Source organism: Cricetulus griseus, assembly GCF_003668045.3.
Source record: "Cricetulus griseus strain 17A/GY chromosome 1 unlocalized genomic scaffold, alternate assembly CriGri-PICRH-1.0 chr1_1, whole genome shotgun sequence".
Taxonomy (NCBI): domain Eukaryota; kingdom Metazoa; phylum Chordata; class Mammalia; order Rodentia; family Cricetidae; genus Cricetulus; species Cricetulus griseus.
The window spans coordinates 206,209,923-206,222,197 of record NW_023276807.1 but is presented as its reverse complement, the minus strand read 5'-3'; the positions used below and the strand labels follow the sequence as shown (position 1 = coordinate 206,222,197).

Sequence of the window (12,275 nt, the reverse complement as noted above, 5' to 3'; positions counted from 1 at the left end):
TTTATAAGAATTGTCAATTACTAAGAATAACAGTTTATTATTTTCTAGAGAAATGCATAAGTATGCGATTGTACATAAACTGCCTGAGTTGTTACCAGAACCTGGGGTATGCATTGACCTCTGTAGCTTTATGAAGAATGTGTTTTTTCTACAGATTTCAGGTAGCTTGGTGTTGATACTTCAACTTCTATCACTTCAGGAACATTGTTGAGTTAAAACCATGCAGGCTTTTCATTGAGGCAGAGACTAAGACATGGGAATTGGTTGGCAGATAAAGTTCCAAATTAATCAATCCAAAGTAAATTTAAAAAAATTGGGTTGGTTTATGTCTCAGTCCTGAGAGTTTTGGAGGCTACAAATTGCAGGTCAGCTTTCTAGCAAGAACTGAGATACAGTTAACTCACACAACAGCAGCCCAGGGAATCTCAGGGCTCATTAAGCTGAGCAGTGAGGTAATGACCATAAGAATCTCATACAGAGCCAGAGCCCTAGGGATGGGAATGTTTCTAACACACACAGCCATCGTTTAACTAGAGACTGGCTTATAATGCTCATCTGAAGATTAGTGTTTTTTAGCCTGAGACTGCATTCTCCAACACAGATGTGATGAGTAGCAAGCTACCATATTATTTTCATCAAAGCCTTGTTCCCCATAAGCAATGATGTAAGTTCATCATGCATGTTTATGCAATCTACAGTCACTACCCTGGTCTCCTTTCCATTTTTTGATGCTCTTAAAGTGCTTTATGTGGCTTACTCTTTTAATGTATATACTTTGGTATTTACCATTTTAATCTAAGAAAACAATTTTCAGAGTCCATGGAGTCCGGAAGAGGGTGTTGGAGTCCGTGGAACTGGAGTTACAGATGGCTGGTAGCCACCATTGGAGTGCTGGGGAGTGAATGTTGTTCCTCTAGAGAAGAAGTTAGTGCTCTTAACTGCTGAAACATCTCTCTAGCCCTTACTTAGATCAGTGTTTAGAAAGAAAGGTCAGAGACCAGCTGCCCAGCTCTTAGTAAGTACCTGGACCATTTGAAGAGCCTTTTCTGTTTTCTTTCTTCCATGCAGTGGAGTCCTTCCCCAAACACACATTTTCTATTAAAAGTTTTCATTTTTTTGATGTACATAAGTGTGGACACATTTTTGCTGACTTTTGAATATTCTTGCTATTCCTAAGGTATTCAGGATGAAATGACTGATAGGTTGGAATGGAATAATCAAGCTGAAATCTTTATTCTTATTTGCTCAGTCCTGTAAAATTTAGGAAGGGAAACTTCTAAATCACCTTTACTTTTAATTTGTACAGAAATCATGGAGTCCATACATACTAATGGGGAAGCATGATGCTTTGACATATGTGTGCACTGTGAAATGCAGATCAGGCTAATTTTAATCATTTTCTAGAACAATTAAACATCCCTTCTGGCTTTATGAAGGAGACAGTGTTTTTGTTTGTTGCACACCGGAACTTTTATCTAATTATAACTAGGTACTCAGCAGTCAAATCAACCTTTCCCCATCTCTCTCTCTCTCTCTCTCTCTCTCTCTCTCTCTCTCTCTCTCTCTCTCACATACACACACACACACACACACACACACACACACACTCCTCCACTGACTCTGACAATCACCATTCGGTTTCAATTTTTGTAAATCTTTTAGATTCCATATGTAAGATGAGGAACATTTTCCTTGCCTAGCTTATTTCACTTATGTAATTTTCTCCAGTTCTATCTGTGTTGTTGCAAATGACAGAATTTCATCTTCTTTTAAACACTATGCTTTTGTGTATATGTCTTTAGCCATTCATCGGTTGAAGGGGTGTTAGAGTTTTTAACTCTCTGTCTCTTATTAATGATGCTACAGTGAACCTGGGAGAGCAGAAATCTCTTCAGATTCTTATTTCATTTCTTTTAGATATACACCCAGTAATGGAGAGTTACAGGAGCCTATGACAGTCTAATTTTAACTGTACTTAATTTAAAATTTTTCCACTCTCCATAATGGCTGCTTTTCTTTCATTCTTGGTGAGATAAAGCATGTTGTGGCCGAAGATGATCTTGTTGGTAGGCATTCTTTCATGTTAAAGGATGTAATATGCTTGTATCCTTCACAGAACATTCAGAGGCTCATGTCCATTTATGTGATTAGAGACTTTTAGAAACACAGAAGCTGCAAGGTATTTTTAAGAACCATACTAATTTTATTAAACATTGAAAGTAAACTGGACATTATTGACATTATGTTTTATATCATCTGAAGGCAATACATGTCTTAAATCAGGAAAACAAAAATCTATGGAAACCATAATCTAGTCCATACCTTCATAATAACTTAAATAACCAATAATAAGTCAAATAATCAAACACTTACAAAGATATTATTTTATGTTTAATATAAAAATTTGATAGCATTCTTAGTTAAATGTTATTACAATAAAACTTAACAACTATCTAAATATGAATAGCATTGAAATTCCTTACAATTAAGTATTACTTTGAAAAAGTGGATTATTGACTAAGGCTTAAAATGGCTTGTAGCCATGTGGGCTTTAATACATTTACATTCTTTTAAAATCTACCCTTATGGTTTAGTTTGAATTTTGTCTACTTTAATACAACGTCATCTCTCTGTAGACCTATATTTTTGAAATAAAAAATAATAAATTACACCTTCCTATAGGGAGCAAACCTTACAGAAAATTCTTTGGTATAAAAAACTGTAAATTGCAGTTTTATTTATTTTGTGTGCAAATGTGTGTCTGTGTGGTATATTCGGCACATGTACAGAGGTCAGATGACAATTTGCTAGTGTTAGTTCTTTCCTTCCACCATGTGGGTCCTGGGAATGATTTCAGCTTGTTGAACTTGACAGCAATCATATCATCAATCCACAAATCTGGATACATATGTATATATAAATTAGAGATTTATATGTATTTTATATACATTATATATGCTATTTACTATTAGATTTTCTAGCTTATACAATATGTTGTTAGAAATTATAATTATAATAAACATTTGATTCCTATTAATTGAACATTTTAGACTCCCCCTAAAAAAACATACGAAGCAACAACAATAATAACAACCGCCCCCCAAAAAACCCAGAGGCCAGTTGCTCAGGAAAATCTTCACTATTGATACACCAAAAGAAGACTGAGGAATCCCACATAGCACAATTCAGGTTTCTGCACACATGAAATCAAATGTTTTTCTTTTGTTTTATTTTCTAGTTTATTCTGCTAAATGAGATAACTGCTTCCATGACTTTTTAAACTCTAGAGTTAGATGAACTTTTGACATTTCCCTAGAGGAGAGGACAGTCACTTTGTCAGAGGTGCATCCAAAGCTATGTCAACCCCAAATCCTCCTCATGTCTGCTTATTATTGACATGATATTTTGAAGAAAAATTTCTTGTTATTAGAGATTTTTTCTTTTAGAAATTTGGATACCTTTCTGAAGTTTCTATATCATCTAGTATAAATAATTTTATTAATCATATTCTTCAAATTTCTCAAAAGCACTACAATATTGAGTGGGTGAGTATGAATAAGAAAACACAAATCTTGGGCAGTGTGATCACTAAGCAGGTAAAAGTGCCAGCTGCCATGCCTGGGTTCTGTCACTGTGACCCACATGGTGGAGAGATCAGACTCCTAAAAGTTGCCTTTGACCTTTACATGTATTCCATTGCACACATGGACCCACACACATTCATATACATAGCCACACAAAATAAATAAGTAAAACGTGATACTTTTTAAAGTTTGAAAACCTATATATCATAAAAATAAAATACAGATCTTGCCTCATTTTGTATTTTCCCAGAGCTGATTTTAGACAGAACATTGTCTGTTCCGGATATGGAGCTTCTACTCCCCTATCCGTGGAATAATTCTATTGGGTGGGGGAGACAATGAGGGTGAGAGGTGGGGGGAGAATATCTCCACCTTTTTAGAACAAAGCAGTTCATTTTTCATGAAGCGTTCACTTTTCAGTTTAATGCTATTGAACATCTGCTACACAGTGTACATACAGAGGAGCAAGAAATACTTTCTCATATTTTTTCCATTTCATCTAATTTAATTAACTTAATCCAGTTTACTTTTTCCTTCACTAGGTTGTTTGATATTCTTGGCTGGAAGAGAAGTGAAAACAACTCAGAGGTTTCACGATTTATACTTCTGGGCCTATCGTCTTCCTGGGAGTTGCAGTTATTTCTCTTCTTAGCATTTTTATTGATTTATGTTGTTATTGTCCTGGGAAACTTCCTGATAGTGATGGTGGTACAGGCTGATGCTCACCTGCTCCAGTCACCCATGTACTATTTCCTAAGCCATCTGTCTTTCATCGACCTATGCCTGAGCTGTGTTGCTGTACCCAAAATGCTAGGAGATTTCCTACAAAAGGAGAAGACAATATCCTTTTCAGGATGCCTGGCCCAGATCTTCTTTCTTCACTTTCTGGGAGCCAGTGAGATGTTTCTGCTGACTGTAATGGCCTATGACAGGTATGTTGCCATATGCAACCCTCTGCATTATCTGGCAGTCATGAATAACCACCTGCGTCTTCAGTTGGTGTTTGCCTGCTGGTGTGGAGGTTTCATCCACTCTATCACACAGCTCGTAATTGTCATCCAGCTGCCTTTCTGTGGTCCCAATGAACTGGACAACTTCTACTGTGATGTCCCCCAGGTCATCAAACTGGCCTGCATGGACACTTACTTGGTTGAGGTGCTGATGGTCTCTAACAGTGGCATATTGTCTCTTGTCTGCTTCTTGGTCCTGCTCTTCTCTTATGCTCTCATCCTGCTCACTCTGAGAACTCACCTCCATCGGGGCCAGAGCAAGGCACTGTCCACCTGTGCCTCTCACCTTACAGTGGTCAGTTTGATCTTTGTGCCCTGTGTATTCATCTATTTGAGGCCATTCTGCACCTTCTCTGTGGATAAAGTGGTCTCTGTGTTTTACACAGTGATCACACCTATGCTGAACCCCCTTATCTACACACTCAGAAATGCAGATATGAAGCGAGCTCTAGAAAAACTGAGAAGGAAGCAGGTGACATCCCATTGCCTTGTTAAAGGATAAGAGGTATAAGGTGTCCTAAAAAGTGCCCTTCTTTGGAATGCTCTTACTTTCACCTGTGCACATGTGGAAGCCACTTTAGAGACTGGGCATAGAAGAGAAGACAGCATAAAAATATAAAAAATCACTTGCAGTAATAGTTGTGAGACATGAGTGGTTTTATTGGGAGTTAATATGAGGCTTTACCTCAGGAACATTTACTGGCTGACAGATGAAAATCATTAATTATGTGATAGGGCCAGAGCCCATCTCGAAAGATCAACTCTCTACCCTTTTGACCCTGGCAAGTCTTCATTTCATTTCATAAATTTATGTTGATGCTTAATTTTGTTCAAGTGGTAAAAATATTACGTTCCTTTTTTCCTGCCCCTGTTAACAGTCCATAGTGTGAGGACACACTTACTGATGGTGTCTTTTCACAGTCTCTTTAGAAGTAGAGCAAGTTCCTCTTGTCCACCTTCCAGCAAAACCTAAAAACATTAAACTCCCTCTGCACTAGTGCTCAGAAGGGAATTGTATTCTGCACTGCCAAATTTTAAAAGCATAGGTCAGTTTGATAAACAAAGTTTACATGTGAGAAGGTAGGAATGCCGGCATGATGGGATTTACTAGCATTCCATTGTAGAGCCTTCTCTGGAAGTAACACCTTCATTCGTAGGGAGGGGAAATTGCTGAAGGTCAACTAATTACTGTTTAATTCCAAAGAAGAGATGGAAAAATAGAACAGAGCTGTGTTTTAAAGCACCTTCGCAATCTCTGAAGTGCTCAAGTTATAATCTCTGGGTTACAAGCACTCTTTGAGTCATAGGCAGTATTATTTAAGTTCGTTTCTTAGAAATGATCTCAGGGCTGTTAATTAACTTGCATAATATTAATTATAAAACCATAATCAACTGTATAAGCCAAATGCATTAAAGATAGCCTTAGAAGCTCCAAAACACACCCCTGTCCCATTGAGGAAAGAGAGCTAAGCACTTCCCCTGGGGTAAATTTAACCAAGAGTGAGTCCTGTAGTTTGAGGTTTCTGGCTTCTCTGCAGTCTGTCTGTTCTTTGCATGATTTGTACTGATTGCCTGGGTGTCTCTAACAAAGGGCTTTGTTCTGTATTTTTTTTTTTTTTTTGGACACAGAAGGCATTATATGAGGAAGGAATGAGGGATACTTCACAAAAGTCTTTCACAGAGTTTTACAAGGGAATAAGTTACAGATTCCAACTGACTCAGACAACAAACAATATAGTAAACATACTGCTATCAAGAAACATCAGTATGCAGCTTCAAACATTTATGGTAGATATTTGTTGTATAGGGTTGACACACTTGCATGCACGCACACACGCATGAACATACACACACACACACACACACACACACACACACAGAGAGAGAGAGAGAGAGAGAGAGAGAGAGAGAGAGAGAGAGAGAGAGAGAGAGAGTCATATATGCTGCTCTGCTCCAAGTCAAAGGCATACAACAATTCATTACTTAAGATTCAAGCTGTGTATTAACTTTAGGTTGTTAAAGTTTTGGAAATGTAAGGCAGGTAAGTTTGGTTGTTACACTGTTCTCCCAAAGGCAACAGGTTAAAGACAGGCTGAGCACACAGCAGGAAAACTGTTCTAAGTGACCTCAAGGTGTATTGTGAACTGTGCTGTGAGGTCTAGAAAAAAGTTACAGTCTCTTAGGATATAAGAGGTAGTTTCATAAAATGGATCACCACAACAGCCAAAAAAAAAAAAAACAAAAAACAAAAAACAAAAACAAAGTTTAGACAACAAAATTAATATTTTTCTCCTCAGAAAGGTTTAGTTAAATTACATGGGAAGGATTACTTAATTTCTACAGCATCTGTTTAGCAGCTCCAACTCTAGGAATCCCCTACACACTTTCACTCAAACATTCATCCAGATCTTCTGAAAGTTTACTAATTTATTGTCAGCATGTGTGTGTGTACACAATCTGAGTTACTGCAGATGTATATGTGCCACATGGTGTGTGTGTGTGTGTGTGTGTGTGTGTGTGTGTGTGTGTGTGTGTGTGTGTAAATCACAGGGCGACTCAGAAGTTGGTTCTTCCTTCCCATAGTGAGTTCAGGGAACTGGACTCAGGTCATCTGCCTTCTTTGTTTATGATGCCTATCAAGGAATATAAGATGACAACTGAGGATAACATAACTATAAAAAACCTGCCTATCAGGGAGTAGAGTGTAGGCTGATAGAAAGATTGAAGTGCAGCTGTGTTTGAGCCAGGCACATTGCATAAACACGAAGCTACCAGCTTTCTGGACCAAGAGGGCTGAAACAAGCCCTCTTCTGACATCCTTTAGAAAAGTTGGTGTCTGGGATTGTAGAATTATATTCTGCAGCGCAAGGACTTTTGTACTCCCTCTTTAAGTTTTAGTTTTCCAATACTTTGTTCTCTTACACTAAGATTATTTTTATTAATAAGTCAATAAATCTTCCAGTTTTTCAGACTGCACACAATTTATATCATCTGTGGTACCCTCTGCTCAGGTACCATGGTCTGCTTCCATAGCTAACCTGAACTTCTCCGAGTCTTTTCCTCTGATTCAAAGTTAGCACTGCATTCGCTACTGATGTCAATACAGGCAGTAGCTGGTGGAGGAACACTGTCTACACTGTGTGGCAAGAAGAGCCTTGTCATTGTGCTGTAGAGTCTACATTCACATGTGAGAGGTCTCTGTGGTAGGGCTTGGGCTCAGGAGAAGTGGTAGGTTGGAAGCTGAGGACCAAAGGTATGCTCTGTCCATGTTGTTATGTTTTCCTACAGAAATTCAAGTGTTATGAGGAATTTCAATAGGAAACCAGTCCTTCAGCAATTATAAAGGAATGAGAATATATCATATTTGGATTTTTGTTAGACACACAGCTTTCAAGCATTATTGTTGTTCATTTGAATTCTTGTGCTGGCTTCTATAGATATCTGTGTGTGAAAGTTTGTGCCCTTTTATCAGTTGTATGCTTCAAAAAGAACTTAAAATAAGTAAAAACATCCCTGGTTCATTATTAATGAGAAGAACATTGCTTATATTTCCATATTGAATCATGGGATTCATGGGAACCAAGCTCATGAAAATGAGTAACCTAGTTTCAAAGCACATATTGTGAAAGAACTAATATAACAGAAAATTCTGCTTCCATATTGTCAATTCTTGCTTAACTCTAAGGGTTTCAGAAACTAGAAGATATTTAAAAGAAGTCAATATACCATTATAAAAGTTAATTTGGAGAAAACAGTTCCTTGAAAACATTCCTTTAATAACTAATGTCTAGAGATGTCTTAACATTCATTAATAATTAATTATTAAATTATAATATATCCCTTAATTCTACAACTATTTCTAGTGAGCCTATCATATGTTTAGATATGTTGTAGATAACTTGCTGTTTGGGCCTTTCACCAAACATCAGTAAATCCCTCAAAAATCCAACAAAGGTAAATATCCAAGATAATATGTGAGACCAGATGGCTCGGGGAAATAGAGCAGAGAGGCTCAAAGTAGGAACTTTCTATTAATAGCCTAGCTTTGCCACTCACCGGAGGGCATATGGTACACTCCTGTGTGTAAAATAAGAACAGTAATAATGTGTACCTTGTAAGTATCTCAGAAAACAATAAAACTGTAACACTTATAAAATATGGCTAGAACATAATAGATTTAATAGATTCTGCTACCATTACTAATTATTCAAATAAATTGAAAGAGAAATAAAGTTGGGAGAACATGCACATTTGTTTGAACTTAGAACATCACAAGCCAGAAAAGTAGACATGACTCAGTATCTCAAGAGTGTTTCCACAGGACAGCACAACCCCAGCTGCCTTCCTGTCTCCACACCCAAAGTCATTGAGACAATGTGTGTCCTCACCATTATGTAAAATAAAAAACATTCAAAGTGCTTTTTAGAATGTTCTGCTTAGGGGCTGGAGAGATGGTTAAAAGTACCTGCTGCTCTTTCATGGGATTAGAGGCTGTTTCCTAACCCCCATATCGCTAGGCTCATAACTGCCTGTAACTCAGGGATCTAATGCTCTCTTTGGCCTCTGTGGGCATGGCTTTCTCTGTCTCTCTGTCTCTCTGTCTCTCTGTCTCTCTGTCTCTCTGTCTCTCTCTCTCTCTCTCTCTCTCTCTCTCTCTCACACACACACACACACAACCTCAAAAACAAGAATAAAGATGTAAAATTAAACCACTTTTTAAGGTTTTTATAACATTATTTGTAAACAACAAAAAGTTACACTAGTCCAAAAAGTATAGAGAGTATGTTTCAGGCATTATTACTGAACTTTGCCCCATTCTCAGATCTTATTAAGTTTTACTTAGTGGATAGACTTCATTCCAGTCATCCATTTTAAAGAATTCTTTACACTATTTAAGAGAATGCGATACTGAGCTTCATTTCAAAAGATTGTTGAGCAAAGTAACCTAGTGAAAGCAATACAATTTAAATGTTTCCCAATTTAAAAATTTATAAGCTAGGAAGTAACAACATAATGAAATATTAATAATAAAAGGCATTTTCATATTGTGATGTGAAGCAAGGTCCCTTTGCTTGAGAAAATCACTTTAACCAAGGTGAGCTATATTTGTGTTGTTAGTTTTTTCTCTTGTTATTCAAACACAGAGGATTTAGACTTGCTTTGAAAGTTTACACGATGCTTTAGTAAGCAATTTTATATTAAAAAATCAAAGTAAATTAAAAATACTTGTCAAGCACCTTTGATCTAAAGATCATATTAATGTCCTCATATAGCAATGGGACTGAGAGGCTGTTTCCACAATGTTATGGTTGATTTGTAAATGGAGACAAATATTTCCATAGTTTTATAAGCAAATAAATTACTTCATAAATGGTTTAGTGGTTCTCTGTGGCAATATTAAGTGCAGTATTTCCCTATTCCTTTAAACACGTTGGAATAATTATGGAAATGACCTGATTACTTATTAAATCGTTTCTCACTAAATTAAGAGGAGTTAGTACAGATTACACTCCCCAGTGATTAACTGCTTTTCAGTCATATGCCACAGGCCCTCAGGGTTCTGATGATGCATAAAAATTGCTGAGAGTTTCTTCTTAGCTGTCTACTAAAAAAGGATCCTGATAGGTCAAGGTCAGGAACTATGGCATGACTGTAGGCTCAAGAGAACTGGAGAGAGAGAAACATAGGGAAGCAGGGTATGACAGGGAGAGAGGAAGGCGGGGAAGGAGGACTGAAGGGAGGAGAGGGGGAAAAGAAGAATGCTGGTTCAGATCTTCTTATGTTTTGGAGAGGATATATGACATAGAGATAAAAAAAAATCACCTTTAGCATCCCCTTTTCAGAGTCCAGTCATTTAGTGTAAATACTTTCATACGAACTACTTTTTTAACTGGAAAGATTCTTTTTTATTTCAGTGTCTAAGAGTGATCAAAACTGGCTGGGCGTTGGTGGTGCACACCTTTAATCCCGTACTCAGGAGGCAGAGGCAGGCAGATCTCTGTGAGTTTGAGGCCAGCCTGGTCTCCAGAGCGAGTGCCAGGATAGGTTCCAAAGCTACACAAAGAAACCCTGTCTTGAAAAAACAAAACAAAACAAATCAAAACAAAACAAAACAAAACAAAACCTGTTGTGGTGGGACCTCACTGAAGAGGACAGCCAGTGTAACTGTTCTGTCTCATTGACAGTTTCACTGTGGGTAGAATAGGCAAAGGCAATTTTCAACAGACCAAATTACTATCAAGAATAAAGAATTTTTAAATTTGTCATTCACTTTTCAATGTTGGTGTTATTAATTACGTGTTTAAAAATAGTACTTATGTTTTTCCATCTCTGAAGATGGAATTATAGTGATAGTCTGCCCTTTGGTTTGTTATCGGAATTTAGGGAGCTGTTATATGTAAAATGATTTGACCTAAGTACAATTTAAGTGTTTCTGATAACTTCAGTGATGTTTAAGACTTGCAGTTTTGCTAATTTGTGATGACTGAGCACAGCTTGGCTCTTCTTGTTCACTATATAAACTATTCAAAACTAATAGAAGCATAGAACATACTCCACAATTGAAGGAATTTGTACAACAGGATGGCAATTGATTTTGAAAAGTCAGTTCATTTTGTGAGATTTAGTTTTATACTTACACAGTCTATTATTGATATGAGCTGTTGTGTTTTATATGTATTCTAGAATCAGAATGCCACAATTCTAATATGAGCCAGTTCCCTGACTGATATATATTATGCAATTTACCACATATTTTCAATGTCTGTTTACAATCTCTTTAAAATAGTGATTAAAAAACCTTGTAATGTGGTGGGCATAAATGATGCAATTCATACAACACTAATTGTAACATAATAAAATAAGTATTTAAAAATTATCACATATTACTGCACATAGTAAATTGCTATTATTAGACTCTACATTGTAGACAAAAAGATAAGATAGTTCATTGTTACACACATAAAGTTATGTGGCAATTTCAATATTGTCTTTTACTTATACCATTTATTTTTATTTAGGAGCTGAACAGATCAAATCACAAATTCAATATAGAAAGATCCTAGTGAACAGATTGGAATTATAAACATAAGGAGTTCACAAACACAAAGAAAAGTTATAAGTTTTTAAAAATTTATTCTCAAATAGTAATCCCATTATCTTTTTTTTTTTTTTTTTTTTTTTTTTTTTTTTTTTTGCAGTGGAAAGCACAGAAAGTAGATTCAGAGCAGACAGACAGCTTTCCTCAGAGGTGCACAGTCAACAAAGGAGCTGACTTGCACCACTCCACTCCTGGTGGTGCCAGGAAGGATGGAGAACAGCTGATGATTTGAGATGTTTCAGAAAAATAATGTTTCACTTTGACAAACTTGTTTAGATCTTGTCCCATGATTCACCTCTTTCAGTTTTGCTTCTTTGGTTGCTCATGCAATACCCCTCTGTGCATACTTTAGACATTCATTCTTACGACATGATTTATAAAATGATGTCAGGAAATTTTCTTAAAGGCAGGGTCTCATGTACTCCAGGTTCAAACATTATGAAGCCAAGGATATTCTTGAATTCCTGACCTTCCTATCTTCACCAGATACATCCTGGGATTAAAGGCATGCACCTCTACACCTGTTTCGATGTGTTGGTCAGACTGACTTCAGGACTTTCTACCTGCTAGGAAAGCAGTGTG

At 36.8% G+C, this 12,275-nt stretch overlaps 1 protein-coding gene across 1 annotated transcript; it reads left to right on the top strand.

Annotated features, from left to right (window-relative positions):
• Positions 1 to 659: 659 nt before the first annotated feature.
• Positions 660 to 5,089, top strand: LOC100769441 (olfactory receptor 4Q3). The gene is given in 3 exon segments (XM_027386518.1): positions 660 to 664; positions 4,127 to 5,064; positions 5,067 to 5,089. Coding segments are annotated over 3 exon segments (966 nt in total).
• The last annotated feature ends 7,186 nt before the right edge of the window (positions 5,090 to 12,275 follow it).